This window comes from Heterodontus francisci, chromosome 1 (assembly GCF_036365525.1).
Source record: "Heterodontus francisci isolate sHetFra1 chromosome 1, sHetFra1.hap1, whole genome shotgun sequence".
NCBI classification, from domain to species: domain Eukaryota; kingdom Metazoa; phylum Chordata; class Chondrichthyes; order Heterodontiformes; family Heterodontidae; genus Heterodontus; species Heterodontus francisci.
In genome coordinates this window covers 180033563-180053317 of record NC_090371.1, presented here as the reverse complement: position 1 = coordinate 180053317, position 19755 = coordinate 180033563, and the positions used below count along the sequence as shown (strand labels likewise).

Genomic DNA, 19755 nt, shown 5'->3' with positions numbered 1-19755 from the left:
TGCGGCAAACATCGGGTTCAGCTCTTCAAGTGTAGGCATTTTGTTTGGACACCTCTTGAGTGCCTACTCGGATCCAGACATAGTCTGATCGCGCCATCTTTCTCGTATAGCAAATAAAGAAGATCAGCTGAGGGCACAGATAGACATGTGGCAGTATAACATCATAGCTATTACAGAAACATAGCTTAAGGATGGACAGGAATGGCAGCTCAACGTTCCTGGTTACAGGGCTTTCAGACACGATAGGGAGGGGGTTAAGAAAGGAGGGGGAGTGGCAATTCTGGTCAAAGAAACTATAACAGCTGTGAGGAGGGATGATATGTTGGAAGGTTCATCAAATGAGGCCATGTGGATTGAGTTAAGGAACAGAAAAGGGCAATCACACTGCTGGGAGTGTACTATAAACCCCCAAACAGTCAAAGGGAGATAGAAGAGCAGATATGAAGGCAAATCTCTGAGAAGTGAAAGAACAATAGGGTAGTACTAGTAGGGGATTTTAACTACCCCAGTATTAACTGGGATAGTTTTCGTGTGAAAGAATTTGAGGGAGCAGAATTTTTGAGGTGCGTTCAGGAGAACCTTTTTGCCCAGTATGTAGCAAGTCCAACAAGAGAGGGCACAGTTTTAGATTTAGTTTTAGGAAATGAAGATGGGCAGTGGAAGGGGTGGTAGTAGGAGAGCATTTTTGGTGGTAGTTGATCATAATTCAGTCAGTTTTAACATAATTATGGACAAGGACAGAGATAGAACAGGAGTTAGAGTTCTCAATTGGGGCAAGGCCAATTTTAATAAACTGAAGAGCGATTTAGCGAAAGTGGACTGGAAACATCAACTTGAAGGTAAATCAGTGATAGAACAGTGGTAGGCGTTCAATGGGGAGATTCAAGGGGTTCAGAGTAAACATGTTCCCACAAAGAAAAGGGGTGAGACGGCCAAATCTAGAGCCCCATGGATGTCAAGGAGCCTACAGGGTAAAATAAGGCAGAAAAGGAAAGCTTATGTCCGACACCGAGAACTCAATAGTACAAAAGGCCAAGAGGAGTATAGAAAGTGGAGGGGTGAAATCAACGAGGAAATTAGGAAAGCAAAGAGAGGGCATGAAAGAATATTGGCAAGCAAAATCAAGGTTAACCCAAAGATGTTTTATCAATACATTAAGAGTAAGGGGATAACTAAGGAGAGAGTAGGGCCCATAAAAGACCAAAAAGGTAACCTATGTGTAGGGGTGGAAGATATTGGTATGGTTCTTAATGAATACTTTGTGTCTGTCTTCACAAAAGAGGGGGAACGATGCAGATGTTGTAGTTAAGGAGGAAGAGTGTGAAGTACTGGATGTGATAAACATAGGGAGAGAGGAAGTATTAATAGGATTAGCATCCTTGAAAGTTGATAAATCACCAGGGCCAGATGAAATGTATCCTAGGCTGTTAAAAGAAGCAAAGAGAGAAAATTTCAGAAAGTCTGACCATCATTTTCCAGTCCTCACTGGATACAGGTGTGGTGCCAGGGGATTGGAGAACTGCTGACGTTGTTCCTCTGTTTAAAAAGGGAGCGAAGGATAGCCCAAATAATTACAGGCCAGTCAGTCTAACCTTAGTAGTGGACAAATTATTGGAATCTATTCTGAGAGACAGGGTGAACTGTCAGTTAGAAAGGCACAGTTTGATCAAGGATGGTCAGCATGGATTTGTTAAGGGAAGATCTTGTTTGACCAACTTGATCAAATTTTTTGAAGATGTAACAAGGAAGATAGATGAGGGTAGTACAGTTGATGTGGTCTACATGGATTTTAGCAAGGCTTTTGACAAGGTCCATATGGCAGACTGGTTAAAAAAATAAAATCCCATGGGATCCAGGGAAATGCAGCAAGGTGGATACAAAATTGGCTTAGTGGTAGGAAACAAAGGGTAATTGTTGACGGCTGTTTTAGCGACTGGAGGGCAGTTTCCAGTGGCGTTGCACTGGGTTCAGTACTGGGTCCCCTGCTTTTTGTGGTATATATTAACGATTTGGACGTAAATGTAGGGGGAATGATCAAGAAGTTTGCAGATGACACAAAGATTGGCCATGTGGTTGATAGCGAGGAGGATAGCTGTAGGCTGCAGGATGATATTGATGGTCTGGCCAGATGGGCAGAAAACTGGCAAATGGAATTCAACTTGGAGAAGTGTGAGGTGATGCATTTGGGGAGGTCAAACAAGGCAAAGGAATACATGATTAATGGGAAAATACTGAGAGGTGTAGAGGAAGTGAGGGACCTTGGAGTGATTGTTCACAGATCCCTGAAGGTAGCAGGACAGGTTGATAAGATGGTTAAAAAGGCATATGGAATCCTTTCCTTTATTAGCCGAGGTATAGAATGCAGGAGCAGGGAGGTTATGCTGGAACTGTATAACTCATTGGTTAAGCCATAACTTGAGTACTGTGTGCAATTCTGGCCACCTCATTACAGAAAGGATGTAATTGCACTAGAGAGGGTACAGAGGAGATTTACGAGGATGTTGCCAGGACTGGAAAAATGCAGCTATGAGGAAAGATTGGATAGGGTGGGGTTGTTCTCCTTGGAACAGAGAAGGCTGAGGGGAGATCTGATTGAAATGTATAAAATTTTGAGGGGCCTGGATAGAGTGGAGGTGAAGGGTCTATTCACATTAGCAGAGAGGTCAGTGACAAGGGGGCATAGATTTAAAGTGATTGGTAGAAAAATTAGAGGGGAGATGAGGAAAAACTTTTTCTCCCGGAGGGTGGTGGGGGTCTGGAACTCACTGCATGAAAGGGTAGTTGAGGCAGAAACCCTCAACCCATTCAAAAGCAGTCTGGATATGCACCTCAAGTGCCGTAATCTGCAGGGCGACAGACCAAATGCTGGAAGGTAGGATTAGAATAGGTGGATCGTTTTTATGCCGGCACAAACACATTGGGCCAAGTGGCCTCTTTCTGTGCCATAGACTTTCTATGATTCTTGACTAAGGTGATGATCAAATTGCACCAATCTGTGTGATGCTGTATGGAACAGATTATTCCTTGACTGTCCATGGTGTCAAGCTCTGCTTTCAGCTTGTCTCGTATGTGGATCTATGGATGGTGTCACGTTTTCCTTAAGGTGAAGAATTGCATCTCCAACAAAATTGCCCATGGTGTCAAATCTGTCAGGATAGCTCCTTTGTAGGTCTTTGATGGACACAGTAGGAGTGCTCTTACTTTGTTGTGTGTCTTGGACTGGTTTATCTCATGAATAGTAAATACAATGAAGCTTGCTGCACACTGGCAGTCCTGCTACTGCTGGACCTGCAATGTCTGCGATGTAGAAAGCTTGTGGCGATCAGGCAAAGTCTCCATACCTGCAATTTAGGGTTAAAGCTTCTAAACAATGTATCAGTGACAAATTGTACATGATGAGTCTCATTCTGGTTGGTTGGATTACTGACATTTCCTGGTACATGTCCTTCAATGTGCATTGTTTAAGAATGTTAACTCTTGCCCCAGTTTCAACTTTCAGATATAGTCTGTGTTTTCCATTGTTACTTGGATTGATGATTTCTATCATTGTGAAGGCTTCAGACATCATTATGGCATCGACTTGACATCTGACTGTATCTGCGTGAAATGACTGCTCACCCTCTGATATATCTTCGCCTTTGTCCGCATCATCTCTTTTGCTCAGGTTCCTGCCCAACTTGTGGACTGGCCTGTGTTTTCGACGGTGCTTTGGGGACCCTTTTCTGTCCTTCCCACCAGGTGGCGCCTGTCTGACATTGTAATGCAGTTTGCTCGCGCTTCTTCCTTCGTCTTCACTGCTAGACCTCCTGCACAGCCTTGCCCAGTGCCCCCTGAGGCCGCACACTTTGCATACATCTCTGTATGCTGGGTACTTGCGCGGTTGGTCGAAGAGCCCACACTTGTTACATGCCTTCCCTTCTTTGGTTGTCTTGGCTATTTCGCTTACACTTGACCCTGATCTTAGAGCTTGCAAGCATTGTTGGCCTGCTACAATGGCTTTGTACTCGCGCCCATCTTGCAGCATGCTTTCGATATCATATCCTTTTTGTTTGTTGAGCAAGTCTTTTTGAAAGGCTTCTATGTGTGTGGATGCAATCACTAACTCCATTACGCGCTTGGATAGCTCCACATTGGAGAAATCACACTCCTTTCCCTTATCCCTGCAGCTGTTCACAAACTGGTCGATGGTTTCATTTTACTGCTGCCTTTAACTCATTAACTTTAGCCTGTAAATTCAAAAATTCACCCTGGCCTTCAGCTGGTCTTCCAACATGGACCGCTGTATGGCAGAACCCTGTTGTTCTGTCTCTGATAAACCCGATGTATTAATCCTGTGGAGACCTTCATTGCCTATGGAAATTTTAATTTTAATGGCTCACTTCTTGAGCTCTGTGACTGTGAGGTCCAGAAACCATAGCTCCATTCGTTGCCTGAAAAACTTAAACTCACTGAGATGTCAAGAAAACCCTATGAGAAATATTAATTCATTGGTTAGAAACTTACATTAGACTTTTCACGGAGAAAATCTGACAGTTACCTTTAAAAAAAACTGTCAGCCTAGCTGGCCACTGCAATTTGCATCTGAAACACCTTTGGACATTACAGGGCCCCAACCGGAACCAAATGTCCAACAAGAAGCCCAGCCAGAACAATGCTTTGGCTAACTGAGTAGATTATCCAGATCATCCTCGTTAGCGGGATATTCAAAACCATCATGGAGCATTCATAAGTGGAGACGTCCCTCCAGAGGGTAAGTACTGACAACACCACCTGAGAGAGGTTTTGGGTCTCAGGCTTTGGACTTCATCAAAAACAAAGGGGATTGAGCGAACCATGTGACCATCTGTCCATCTCCAAAAGAACTAGGAGTTTTGTTGTACACACAAGAGACAAGCAATAACTGAGTGTGCATCAGCAGAGAAAGCTTTGTGCCTCCCTTTCTTTCTCCCTCTCTCTCCAGAAAACATCAAGTTTGCGACTGTGGACCCTCCAAGCCTACAGAGAACAACCTACCAGTCTGCCTTCAAGAAAACCCTGAGCAAAGCAGGCCAGCCACAAAGTGCATTTTGACCAACCAACGACTTAAAGAGTACAACTCCAGCCAGACAACCACCAAATTATCCAACCTCAAACTGTGTATTTAACTTTTATTTATTCTGGACTTTAATCCAACCAAAAACCTACTTTCCACTTGGTAACCTATTTGTGTTTGTGTGATTCTTGTGTGAATGTGTCCGTGAATGTGTAGCATTTTTAAAATTATTTTTAAATTGGGATTAGATTGTTAAGTATAATAAACTTGCCTCTTTCTTGTTTAAAATCAAGAAAACCTGTCTGATTGGTTCTTTCAAGATCACAGTAAAGGAAAAAGGTAAAACCATGGCCTTAAATCCGATTATTTCCAAAGGACCTTTCCCTCTCATGGAATCAATGTAGGTCCGCCATGCCTACGGAGCTGGACTTTGGCCATGCACTGAGCTTTGTGGCTGCAGCGTGGCTTTCAGTCTCTGGACAGGGAGACTCCTCCCCCTGAATCCGCTTTGGTAGGAGAACTCAGTGACGGCTTTGCGCTTGCACACTCGGGGCCTAACGTGGGAATGACTCCTCAGCACAGATTGCTGCTGGAAAACTTCCTGTCTGGTTGGCGAACTACACGAACGCACATATCCCTTCCAGTACTCTGCGAGAGCTCTGACCCTGCGGGTGGTGGTTAGCGCAAAATCTTCTTTTCTGCTGCTGTTTGCCGTTTTTTCAAAATGCTGTTCCAGATGCCTACAGCTGCTCCTGGTCCTCCACCGCTGCTACCATACTGTGCTTTTTCTCTGTTTCTTAACAGAAACACTACCAAACAGGTAGGTAAATAACAAACAGGGTTCTTTATTCAGGAGAGCTCTTCACGTGTGCTGCCGACTAACTAATGCCAACATTACAACAACTGACTCACCTGATAAGCTGCGTCACTTCCTGTGATGACTTCTGTCTAGCCAATTTATATATTCAACAGTTTGCTCACCTACATTCAGTACAAAATCAGATCACAACAAAACCGAGCCCCTGTATGCATGTTCAGATGGACATAAAAGATCCTATGATACAACTTAAAGGGCAGGGATGTTCTCCAGCTGTCATAGCGAACATTCATACCTCAGCCAACACCATGAAATGCAGATTAACTGACCATTCAACTCATTTGCTGTTTGTGGGACCATGCTGTGTGAAAATTAGCGTCTGCATCCACCTATATCATACCAATCACTATGGTCCAAAAGTGATTAATTGATTCTGTAGCTCTATTGGGATGTCCTAAGCAAATAAGATGTTATTTGAATGCAATTTCTCTCTTATTCTTGTTTTAATTCTTTTTAGATGGAAATGTGTTCATGTACAGTCAAAATGATGTGGCTGCAGCTAATTTCATACATTATATTTCCATGTTGCTCATTTATTTTATATCAATTGCCTTTACAATCAGAGTCGTGCTTATTTGAGGGAAAAACATACAGGGATGGTGAAGACTGGAAGTTGACCAGATGTTCAAAGTGTGTGTGCAGTGATGGTGAGACGCAGTGTTACATTGCAGAGTGCCAGCCAGTCGACTGTAAGAAGGTGAGTGGCATATTATTGTACTGGAATTAAGTAATTAATAAATGTCTGTGTAAATACTGACAGGCAGTTACCAATTAAACATCCTGCAGACAGATTTTTAACTTTTAGCCTGTCCATTTCTTGCCTGCGAACAGATAGCTGGCAATAGGCACAGAATGCTTACACATAACTAGGGGTCCTATGGATTGCAGGACACTGATTGCAATTTTCAAGTACAAATGGGTGGAGCATGCACTGGCAGCACACCTCCTAGGTCCACAAAATAACTTTGACCTGTGTGTGGCCTCCCCGGACCCTACCTGTTGGCCCAGCTGATATCCTGCCCTCCCACAGTTGACAAGCTGCAGAGTGATGCTTGTTTGGCACCTGTAGCTCACCAGCAGCATTTGAATGAGATCTTAACCTGGAAGTGATTGGGGTCCCATCACTGGCTTTGGGCACACAGCCGGCTGAATTTTGTGGCACTGGGGGGTCGGGGTTGCTCCTGGCGCCAGGTCAAAAAAGCAGGGGGAATCCCACCTCGGTCATCTGGAGCACCTCCCCTGACGTGATTCTATGGCACCCAGGTAATTAACAGCCCAGCGCTGGGATTCCTGTCCCTTCTCAGTGGTATCGGCAGCGCAACCGGGAGCGGTGGCTGCTGCCAGTAGTGACCCAGGCTGAGCGCTGGAGATCTGGCCCTCAGGTAAATGAGGCGAGGTTGCTGGGGCCAGTCTGTCAGGTCCCGGCGATGCTGAGGAAGTGGGGGAGGGTGGGCTTTCAGTACAATAGTAGGGGGTCCACAGGTTTCCCACAGAGGAAGCCCCTATGCCTGTAGGGAGGTTGCTTCGTTTTACTGGGCGACCTCCCTGTGTGGTGGAGGCCCGCCCATATTGCTGGTTACATCCCAGTGACGGATGGAAGAGGCCCATGTGTGGCAGTTAATAGGCCTGTTATTGGCCTCTGGGCATATTCCACTTTCTGACACAATTGTGGTGCAATGGGAAGGCAACGGGCCCTCCATCCCCGGTCTCCCTTTGCAATTCTATGGGCCCCCCCCCACCCCCTAGCCCATCTCCGAGTGCCCATATAATTTATCCCAGTGTGTCTGTGCTAGCGACCTTGTGCACATTTCAGGTGCCAGTCAAAGTTCGCCCCTCTCATTCTGTATTAGTTCCGTTTATATCCTACCTTGTTTTGCATGTTCTGTTAACAGTTTAAATTGCCCAATCACTGCATTATTTCCAACCTCTGCAAAATCATAGTCCCTGGACTCTGACACCTACAAGGTAATTATTGGAGAGTAACTGCAATAAAATGTATTGTGTATTGCGTCTGCTTGTTTTTATAAGACAAGGAGGTGACAGAATTCAGTAAATTAGGGCATCTGAAACTGACTCCACAAAGGCTCCAATTGGCACAGACCATTGAAAGGTTTCATTATATTTAGCAGATTTTAAATAGGCAATCAAAGAAAATTAGCTTGGAGTGAGAATTTGGAAGGCATGCAGCAAGGAAAGTCTTCGTCATGCTCACTTGCAATCACTCAGTATAGTCAGTCTGATTTTTTTTTATATAACAGCTGCTGATATTTTCCTCTGTGATAGATTGTTTAACAAATCTGTAAATACATTTGTAACCCATTTACAAATTCTTAAAAATCTAACACATGGAGAAAAATATGGGGGGGCGGGCGCGGGGGGGAAGTGATGCCATAGAAGGATTTGAAAGTGAGAACCAAGATCTTGAATTTCATTCTCTGGTGCACAGGGAGCTAGTGAAGACCAGCAAGGCCTGGAGTGATGGGTGCATGGACTTTGGTGTATGAAACTGAACATTCTGATTCTGTGTTGTTTGTAGCTTATACACAGTGAAGGAGATGACTGGAGAAATCTAGCCTTGAGTTGGTAAAAGCTTGAATTAAGATTTCAGTGGCAGAGAGGGAGAAGTAGGGACAGAGTTGGGTGATGTTTTGGACGTGAAAGAAAGAGGTGTTTGTGACTGATTAGATGCCAAGCCGGATGCTGGGCTCAAGGTCAAACAATGTATCAAGCGTTTGTACCTTTGGCTTGGCTTGAGGGTGGTAGCTTGGAATCCAGGCTGGAGTTGCATTGATGTGAAATAAAAACAAAGTGATGGAAATACTTAGCAAGTCAGGCAACATCTGTGGAGAGAGAAGCAGAGTTAACGTTTCAGAATTGATAAAAGGTCACAAATTTTTTTTTCAGTTCCAAAGAAGGGTCACTGACCCGAAACGTTAACTCTGCTTCTCTCTCCACAGATGCTGCATGACCTGCTGAGTATTTCCAGCACTTTCTGTTTTTATTTCAGATTTCCAGCATCTGCAGTATTTTGCTTTTATTTTGGTGCATAAATGTGTTTCAGGGAGCTGAAGATGATGGCTTCAGTTTGTCAACATTAAATCAGAGAGAATGAAGGCTAACCAGACTGGTTAAAGATATAGGATGGGAAGAGGTGCATGTGGAGCATAAACACTGGTTGGGCCGAATTGCCTGTTTCTGTGCAGTATATCCTGTGTAATTCTATAGCAGCAATAAAAGCAAAATACTGCAGATGCTGAAAATCTGAAATGAAAACAGAAATTGCTGAAAATGCTCAGCTGGTCTGGCAGCATCTATGGTTAAAGACAGCATTCGGTCCTGGCTCCCATCACAGTGTTATGGGATATCTGAATTTATAATTGATACCACTTGATGAAAATACATTTCCTTGTTATGTATTACACAACATAGAATATTTCTCCTTTTAAACAGAGCAGTTTACATTGATTAGAGAATACTGCAAACTAAAACTGACCTTCATTAAAGCTGCTTAAATAAATAATAAGGATTCCCTTTCGAAATTATACCCAAGTACTGTACTTCAATATTTCTTGTATCTACAGTACATTTACCATGTTTTAATTATGGATCCTTTTATAGTTAGTCTTCACTGGGACATTTAAAAAAATGCCTTTGATTTTATTTGGAAATGAAATCCTTCTTAATGAAAGCAGACGGTTCTGTTTCATTTGAGCAATATAGCTACGAGAGCTCCTACTTTTAAGCTCCCTCAAGTTTGTCAAGATCATTTGTAAGTTAATTCTGAAATCTGAAAACTATCTAGTAAAAGGAGGAGGAGCAGTTCCAGCATGCAGAAATGGATCTCCTGTCTGATCTGCAGTGCCATTAATGGTGCCTCTGTGAGCCAGGTTATCCTGCTGTCTCAGCCAAAGGCAATGCTGCTGCAAGAGGAGGAAAAGGAGTTCAAATGGAGGTAAAAGGAGAAAACATTCTGTTCTTTTAAAAGAAAGAAGGACAGTTAGCCAAGGAAAGATTTCCATGGAAGGTTCACATTGAGGGGTATTCACTCTTACGTATTTAAAAAAATTCTAAAATAAAAGCAAAATACTGTGGATGCTGGAAATCTGAAATAAAAACAAGAAATGCTGGAACCACTCAGCAGGTCTGGCAGCATCTGTGGAAAGAGAAGCAGAGTTAACGTTTCGGGTCAGTGATCCTTCTTCGGAACTGAAAAAAAAATTCTAACATAAATGCCCCATAAATTTTCCTAATTCTATAAAATGACAGTAGTGCAGAGAAAAAGAGATCAAATAAGTATGACTCTTGTGTAGTTCCAAACACACTGGCTGCAGACACACAGGAACATAATTTCAACTTTAATGGGGCAAATGGCTTTATACTCTGCTGAGGAGAGGAGATAGCATTTCATATAGAACGGGGCATTTGTGAGATTGAGGTGAAAATCTAGCTTTGGGGAATTTGGTGATTTAAAAATAATGTTCTCTAAGCTATATTCTCTCTTCCCATACAGGAATTGATATTTTGAAATAGTTATGGCTGTGTTACTTAAATTCCTTTCAATGGCGATAGGCAAACATCTGACTAAAAAATGGACTGAAGCTTTTTTTATTTGGGGAACCTATTTTGATGGACCTGTAAATGTGACACCATGTTGCCCCTTGGTCACCAAACAAGAAACAGCACAAGTACCTCTTTTCAGGCACCACTGCTATAGAAAAGCAACATATGGTCCAATCAAACTAAAAGAAATTCAACATAAGCAGTGTTTCCTAGGTGTTACTGGACAGCAACAAAAACAGTTATGGCACGTGCCCTCGGGGATCGCAAATATAAAACAAAGAATAACAACTATGTACAGTACAGTGGCATACATGCATAATAATCACAGATAAACAAATATTGAACAGAAAACTGGGGCATCTTGGTACTACAGATTGTCAGCAGCAGTTGAGTAATGTAGATTGTAATGTTATTTTGAAGTCCTTATGATTGTGTTCTGTTGGTGTTAGGATGAGGTACCAATGAGTAATTTATCATAGGCTTGCCTTCTTGCCAGTATTACTTATAATTGGCCTCTCTCAGATGATTAATACGTTCGGAGGAGCTGGTGGCAATCCACATTCTATGTGGTCTGCCAGGAAGAATATGTTTGATGCATATGCTTTCTAACATCATGTACACAGAGACCACCTTGGGATTCAGTCTGAATTTCTGAAAAGACCTCTGTTTGACCTGTAGAGTTGGGTAAGAAGCTAATGCAAGTCAATCGTGAAATCCTTCACTGTTGCGGATTATCATCCATAATAAATTCTGATATACTTCACCCCATCTCACTAATTTTTTAAAACTAATATTGAAATGAGATCAGGTGGTATAGCGGAACTGTGCTCGCACACATCAACGTGGAGTTGTAGGAGGCCAGTTCAAACTGGAGATATACTACATGGTGAGTTCCTGATCTCAGCTGGAATTAAGTGGAGGCACAGGTCGAACCTGTATCGGGATTCTCCTGATCATCCATTGTTACTGGCAAAAGAGCTAACAGATTTTAACACCCAAGTGGAAATCAGGGGAAAGGTGCCAGACTTCCCACCCGGGAGCTGCTGTGGGAGCCCCAGTCGATTTTAACAGCCAGGCCTCATTGACAATTTGCCGGACAACTGCCCACCTGGAAAAGGCATAAAGTGGCTGCTGCCCTGCGAAGATTGGGCAGTTCAGAGTGCACTGTCTGGCATTGAGGTAAGTCACGTAGGGAGGCTTTGAGGGTGGTATGGGGGTTGTAGAGTGTGGGTTGGCAGTGTCTCAAACATTCCTCGTGGGGCATCAAAATTGTTAATTTGCATTTGTACAAATAGGTTTGTATATTTATGAGACATCTGCTTGAGTTGGGTAGATGCCTCAACTGCCTGTTGTTAAAGAAGCTCCTGGGCAGTATCTGAGTGGCAAAAAGTACCGCATGGTTTAAACTCCTGTTCCACCATATTTCTGCAGGGCGTAGGGAGTTAAAAATCTCCCTAATGTCAATGGCCTTTGTGCCATTTCTCTGGAACTTTCATGGATCTTCTACTGACATTATGGTGGATGATGAAGAGACCTCACAGAAACCTAGCCCAGAGTACTTAACACAAATGAAATCCAAAGTTGAGATGTACTTAAATAATAAGAACAGAAAATAATCGAAATACACAGCACATCAGGCAGCATCTGTGGTAAGAGAAACAGAGTTAACGTTTCAAGTTGATGACCTTTCATCAGAACGGCTCATCAGTCTGAAATGTTAATTCTGTTTCTGTCTCCAAAGATGCTGCCCAACCTGCTGAGTATTTCCAGCATTTTCTCTTTTATTTCAAATTTCCAACAGCTGCAGTATTTTGTTTTGGATGAGATATACTTTGGTTTCCCACCTCTCTTAACTGCCGAGTAAAGGAAACAATTAGCAAGAATAAGAAACTTCTGGTCTGTGGCGTCAGGATTCATGCACAGAGAAGTACATGCTTGAAAAATAAGATTTGGAGGTAATAAAAATTACCTCCAATGTAACCTAGAGAATTTCTAATGCAAGGCAGAAGGAGTACCGCCAAGAATTTAATGCTTAAATTGAAATGAATGACAGCAGAACAGGAGGAGATGAAACCAAAACTTTCCCTCACCGGCCAACAGTCATGACCCCAACTGAGCCACATTATTTCTGTAAATTCCTATTTTTATTATTTCAAATTTAAATATTAATAAATTACAATCTAGGGAACAGTGTGTCCAGGGCTTATAATTTATCTTTTTCACTCCCCGTTAACTTTAGGATGAAGATGTTGTAATGCAAGTTGGAAAGTGCTGTCCTGAATGTCTGCCAAAATCCTGTTCATTGGCAGGGAAGGAGTACAAGGTAACCTTGAAGCTACCCTGCAAGTTTTGATTTTTATGTGTTAAGATCCATTTTTCAGTTGCGGGCCCAGGTCCAGATCTGATAACATGATAAGCCAATCTTTGATGTTCTTTAGCTTTGCGTTCTGTTTTAAAAGTGGTTAGAATCAGAATTTTAGATGTCTATATTGGCAGCAATGCTTTTACCTTACTTGTGTAATATACCTGATAAGGCTGTTAGTTTAATAAAGTAAATAAATGTTTTCCTGAATCTGAGCTCTGACAAAGACGTTTGCTAATGAGGGTTACTTGTTGTCCAGCTCCTGGTACCCCACTAGAGTTCCTTTTTTTTTTGTTCTTCCAAGATTCTGATTTTATGTGCTTTATGTTTCGTGGCTGGTTGTTTGGGTTGAACAGGAATTTTTTAAATTTCCTTTTCTTGAAGAAAGTCATTGTGTGCAAGGTCATTGATAGCATGGTCACTTGAAATTTTCAAAAACAGGTGAATTGTGACATTTTCAGAGATATGACATATCTATTTGGAAAATGTATCCAAAAAATTGGATCCACCATTGGATTAGTCACACATCAATTGAAGCCTACCAGTCAATATGTTAGCGCTATCAGATCCTCAGAATTGCATGAATAATAGTCAAATAATAGAATTCATTGCATTCCACATAATTAAACAAAAATGTATCAAGATGTAATTTAGGTAAAGAGCATTTATTAGAAAATATCTGGTCTTTGTTTCTTCAGCATGGTGATCAGTGGAAGAAGAATGAGTGTACCAGTTGTATTTGCGACCGTGGTGAAATCAGATGTCAAATGCAGACATGCCCATCACTGACTTGTGAAAAGGTAATTGCAAATCACCTACATGGAGCAAATTGCATGTTTATCTGTGGGATATCACGGAGATGATTTTCCTGTTCCTGCACTTGGATGCAGCGCAGACAGGAAATTTAGGTGAGAAAGATCATATACCTATTGGAGAACCCATCAATTTTCAGACGTGCAATTCCTCTCCATGGCAGGCCCAGGCGATTCAATATGCCCAGGCTCAGGAATAGGAAAATCTGCCCTTGTATGTGTGAGCATCACTTCGATATCACATGGATGCACAGGCCCGCTGGCAAATTCCTTATTGTGGGTGGAGTGGGGGGCGGGGAGGGGGAGGAGGCCCAATCAGTTACTATACCTTCAGCAGAGGATCAGCACAAATCCAGTTTATGTTGTGTAAACAGGGTTTCCGCTGAAGTTACAGTGGCTGATTGGGAGACTTCCTTGAGGAAGTTCCTGGCATTTGTTATATTGGTGCCAGGCCAGAAAATATAATAATTTGAACAATTTCTATACCTTTTTAATTGCAATTTCAAAGTATATACACTCATTAATTAGGAGTGTATTAATTGATCCTATGGTGGTGTGAAGTCAGGTGTGATTTATTGCTGAACAGATAAGCACCGTGTACCTTCATATTCTTTGGATGTTGTTCAGTTTAATTTGGTGCTGTTTTGATTTGGATTCTGAGAAACCAATGTCAGTGAGTCATCACCTGAAATTTATACTGCTAAAGCTAGCTTCCTTATATTGGTGATAGACCTGTAGACCCATGGAAAACTGGGTTGACGAGTGCGGCTCGTTTAAGGAATATGCATTTGACAGCATTTACGCCGGAAGTTAGCTCACAGATGCTGATCTCTTGGAATCCCGACTAAAGGCAATTTTTCATCACACCAGTGCAACCATTTCAAGGAGAGACAAATGTCTGGTTAGTCCTCCTTTTCATTGGTCACAGAGCAATATTAAAAATGATTACTATGATGCTTTTGTACAAGTAACTTTGATCATATGACCATATAATTCAGATGTACATCATGCACTTGTGTGTTTTGTGAGCAGCAGGGTGTTCTTTTTCCAAAAATATATTTTATTCATCTGTAAAAGTACAATACATAACTGTTCAAGTTTGACATTAAATAAAATGCAACACAGTTCAATTTCTTTCCCTGCAGGTGCCTTGTTACACTTAGAATTACAGGTTATATTTACAGTTTTCATGTCGAGCATTCTCTGGTACGTACAGCCCGAGGAGTTTTACACGGATTCCAGCCCCTCGGTATACTATAGCAGGAGGGCCTTAGACTGTGGCCTTTCTCCGTTGAGCTTTTGCAGTGGCTGTCCCAAGCTTTAGTGCTTCCCTCCGCTCCATAATCCTGGAGCTTGGAATGTGCCAGTCTGCAATAATCGGTCATAGACAGCTTTTTGCACTGGAAGACCATCAAATTTCGGACAGACCAAAGAGTCGGTTCACCAAGTTGATGGTCCGCCGGCAGCAGTTCATATTTGTCTTGGTGTGTGTCTCTGGGACAGCCCGTAGAGTCGAGTCCTGCATTATGGAGCTGCTTGGAGTGAACCTTGACCTTCTTTGCAAAGGCACATTCCAGAAGGAGGTCTTTTCCCCACTTCAGCCTCCTCGAGGACAGTGTGCAGTGGCGCTGAGACTCTGGGTGTGCATGAGGGATCTGACAGTAGAGGCCTGCTACCCGACCCAAACCCGATGGGACCCGCGACATGTGTTGGGGTCAGGTTGGGCCCATCATCCGGGGCTGGCTTTCGGGCTTGGGTTGGGTTGGGCCGAGTCCAGATCGAGTCGGGTCGGGTGGGGCCGGTCACACATAGTAAGTGCTTTGCTGGTAAGTATTAGAAATAAAAAAACTTAGCTGAGCTGGGAGTCTGGGACGAAATTGAGTCTGCACAGTGAGCAAGTGATATCACTATGATGTCTCGGGCATGCGCTGCTCCTTCTTGCAAGTTCGATGTCAGGAAGTTAAGTAAACGGATGGTTGGGTCGGGCCGAGTAGTGGCAGGGTCGGGTCGGGCTCGGGGCAAAATCGGTGGGACTTGGGCCGGGTCGGGCTCAGGTCCGCTGTAGTTCGGTTGGGTTTGGGTTGGGTTCTTTTTCCCGACCTAAAGCAGGCCTCTATCTGACAGGGAGGGCCCTTCTCACCACCAGCCTAGCTGCACCTTGGTGCTTGTTTGAAAGTTTTATGAGCAGTAGGGTGCTTAAATTTCATGCAGAGTGGAAGGTTTTGCATTAAACAGTGTATTTTGGCTGTGAGCAAACGTTAAACATTCCCACCTGTTGTTTGATATGACTAAACTAACAGATGCACATTTTGGAAATGAAGAACTGTTATTTTTGGGTGGTTCCAAAATATTCCAGGAAACTGATCCTCACCTGTCTAGGAATTGCAAACTTTGTAAATTTGTGGGTTTGGATGGTAGTCTGAGCCAGGTTTATGTGTATGTTTCTGGAGGAGCTTTTTCCACTGTACTGAAGCCCTCTCTGTTTGTGTTTATAGGTGGGGCCATTCTGAAGAATGTGTGTAGAGATAAGGGGTGCTGTAATTCAGCCCTCCCAAGCATTAGGCACATCTAGTTTTGACTTCCAGTATTTAACTCAAGGACATCAAGTACAAAGGGAAAAGCATATTTTAAACAAAAGTTTGAAATTGCACAGAGGGAGGAAGATTTCACATTCTGTCAAAATGACACTTTCGGTTCAAATTCTGCTTGTTTTTTCAGTTTAAGGCTGTTGGCACACCTTGGGCATTTTATAAGTACATACAGAGCATAATTAATAACAGCTTCCAATTCTTAAGGCCAGATGATCAATTGGTATCTGAAATCTGCTGAAGGTAACAATTTCGTAGGCTTACTTGTGGCTTAAAATGCAGTAGGCTTTCTAACTATACTAAGTGGCAGCTGTAAAGCAACATACATAAAATATAGGAATCCAGCTACAACATAAGTATATATAACCATGGCTAAAATATTTGTTTCGGAGGTGGATTTAAAGACAGGAATGAAAACCTATCCTATGGCCATTTGACTGCCAAGTAGTCAAGATTACTGTCAATATTTTCTGTCCAAACTTCAGAACCTATTGTCTTTTGTTGATTTATATAATTTACTATAAGTAAATAATATATGGAGGTAGTGAAAGACAGCTTTAGTGTATTGGAGTTCCAATTTATTTCTGTATTCAAGGGACAAGAAACCCAAAACATTGAGGGGAATTTTAACCCTGCAAAGGTGGCTGGGTTTGGGTCAGGTGGGATGTTAAAATGTCAAAAACCTCAAACCCGAACTGAGTCCCCCTTGATCCGACCTACTTATGGTTTTAATGGAGGTGGAACGAGGGACGGGTGACCAATTTACTCGCAGGAGACAAGTTGCTCATTTAAATATTTTAATGAGGCTGTATGCCTCACATTTTAATACCATTTCCAATTTAACCCTGGCCGGGCAGCTTTCCCAGACCTTGCCGGCAACTAAAGGGAGGCGAGGACTTTTGGATCCAGCAAGTAAGTGTCTTTCCAGCACTGCTTATGGGCCAGGAGAAGCAGGATTAGTCTCCCACAAGCCCCCCCAAGCTTACTTGTAAAGCATTTCTGTGGTTGACTGGCCCCCTTATCCCGCAATCAAGCCTTATGATCCCCCCCCACCCCCGGACTCCCCCCATCCTCTGATTTTTCCCTAGCCTCCCTCCAGCCTCTGATATGGCCCCACCCACCAGCCTCCAGTCACCCAACACACTCCCCATACCCTGCCTTTTTAATCCCTCCCTTCCTCCTCTCCTCGGCTGCGACCTGGTACCAAAAGCCTACCCAACTCACTGCTAGCCCAATTCTCAATCTGGTTGGCTGTATTTGGTATATGGAGACAAAAAATGTTAACCAGATCCTGCCATTAAATTTGGCAGCACCTGTTTTTCCAGATTTCTCGGATGCAAACACCCATCCTCCTGCTTCCTCCCCAACTCCCCATTGAAATTGCAGTCATTGTGTCCAATCCTCAAGATGCCAAAAAATCTCCATTTTTGATATCGAATGTTTTATTTATTTCCACAGGGACTGAATAAAATCAAAAGATCTGGACGCTGCTGTGAGGAATGTGTGTCTGGGAAAGGGAACTGTCTGTACGAAGGTGTCATCAGGTATCACGGAGAGATGTGGAATGTAACTGGCTGTGAGTTCTGCATGTGCGAGAGAGGACAGGTTATCTGTCAGACTGCAGAATGTGCCAGAGTGGAGTGCTCGTGGGTAAGGGACCCCGTTTTCCTGTGTTGTTGAAAAATGATCATGTGGCTTTGTGGTAATTGGTGAATGAGCTGCATTTCTTCTATAAATCTGAATGAAGTGCAAGAAATATTCAGGTGTTCAGTCCAATTAATCAGAATTATCTGCACATCATGGAATTAGACATTCTCAATGCAGAACATAATGCTGAAATATTCAAATAGAAGGCTGATATTGACAATTGGTACCGTGCCGTCTAACTTGAATCTAAGAAAAAGATAAGTACTTTTCCATCATCAAAGCATTGATTCATTTTGAAGCAAAATTTGTCACCTTTTCCTAGCCATGTGCAGATTAAATGTACTTGAGAATTAACTCATCAAGTACTGGTATTTCAGGTTCAATGTTTCCTGGCCTATATATATAATAGGCAAAGTTGAAATATATTACACAAATGAGAGATAAAATGGTGAAAAATTAAGTACCTTTACATATAGAATGATGCATTTTATATGTAAGCCAAAATTGTTCATTTCGTGGCTTCTTCATAAAACCTGGGAATGTGTATCTTTAGGCAATCAGCATCAAGACAGGTGCACTTGAATGACATTGGACAGTGGGTCCCAATGAATTCTATCCAACAGACATTCTTAAGTTCTTCAGAATTTTTGTTCTGGTAAAGCAGGAGCAGTTATTTTAGTTTAGCTTCTCCCTCTTGAACTTCATTGTGGTTTATCAAAAATATGATAAAACAAAGAAAGGAAAAACTTGTAATTATATGGTGTCTTTCACATTTTGATGATGTCCAAAACACTTTGTAGCCAAAAAGTTGCTTTTGAAGTGGAGTCACAGATTATTATGTAGACAAAGACCTTTGCTCAATAAAATACTGGCCATTATTCTGGGATCATCCTGCATAATTTCATTACAGTGTACCCTGGGGATAGTTTTAAAGTGGAACGTCTTGTTATGGGACACATTCAGAGATAAGAACTTTACATGTGAAGGAGCCAATCAATCTCTTAGCGGGGTGGGGACACAAAGTGGTTGGATCGCTTGAGGGGGAGCAGGAATTTGGGGTAGAACTTATTTCCATCCTGTGCATCATCTAAACTAGATTACAGTTGGAGGGATGTGAGTTTACTGCCTTAATCCCCAACCCCCACCCTGCTCCCAATTTGTGGACATTTCTGGACTATATTGGGAATTATGCCCATTATGCCCTTTTTAGGTCCAACAGAAGCCACACCTGCTGAGAGCTCTAATCACCTTGAAAAGGAAAAGTACCCAATCCCAGAGGATTGATTCAAAATGTTATCATGACTTCTTCAACCCATTGGCTCCCGCAGCAAAATGTTGCTCTGATTTTCTGCTGATTAGTCAGGGATCACTCTTTTAGATCTCAGCTGGCAAGGTTGCTCACCCCAACTATTTAAATTATCCTGGTCCCACCGTTTGGGATTTTGGGTAGTTCTTGGTGGGTTTGGCATAATCCTTATCCTTCATTTTAAGACAGGTTCGTGGACTCGTGATAGAAAGACGTCTAATTAATAATATTTATTTAGCAATACAATAATACAAACCCAGCACAGGCAAAAATTATGAGATTGATGTCAATTACATTCACAAGCAACAAATTCATTGGCCCTCATGAATGTCATTCTCTGACAGCTCACAGCAGTCTCATCAAAGCTGCTTAAGTGTTCCTATGTCCAATGTACTGTACCTTTATATGGTTAATTACGTAAGGTAAGCTTAGTATTAGTGTGTAAGTGCGTTCATAGTACATGCAGTTAGGATGTAAATGTACAAGGTTAATATTTAAGCACGTTAGCGGTCACATAGACCACTTGCCTGCAGCTCTTGTACTTACTCATTAACGATATTATCTGTTTATT

General features: G+C 42.4%; 1 protein-coding gene across 3 annotated transcripts in view; it reads left to right on the top strand.

Moving 5' to 3' along the window:
- The window catches only part of fras1 (Fraser extracellular matrix complex subunit 1), a 617312-nt gene that overhangs the window by 254868 nt on the left and 342689 nt on the right, over positions 1-19755 (top strand). For all 3 annotated transcript variants that reach the window (XM_068039139.1, XM_068039130.1, XM_068039149.1), the window contains exons 6-9: positions 6473-6606; positions 12709-12792; positions 13530-13631; positions 17690-17881. In XM_068039139.1, coding sequence (XP_067895240.1) covers positions 6473-6606; positions 12709-12792; positions 13530-13631; positions 17690-17881 — 512 coding nt within the window. The remainder of the gene's footprint in view (positions 1-6472; positions 6607-12708; positions 12793-13529; positions 13632-17689; positions 17882-19755) is intronic.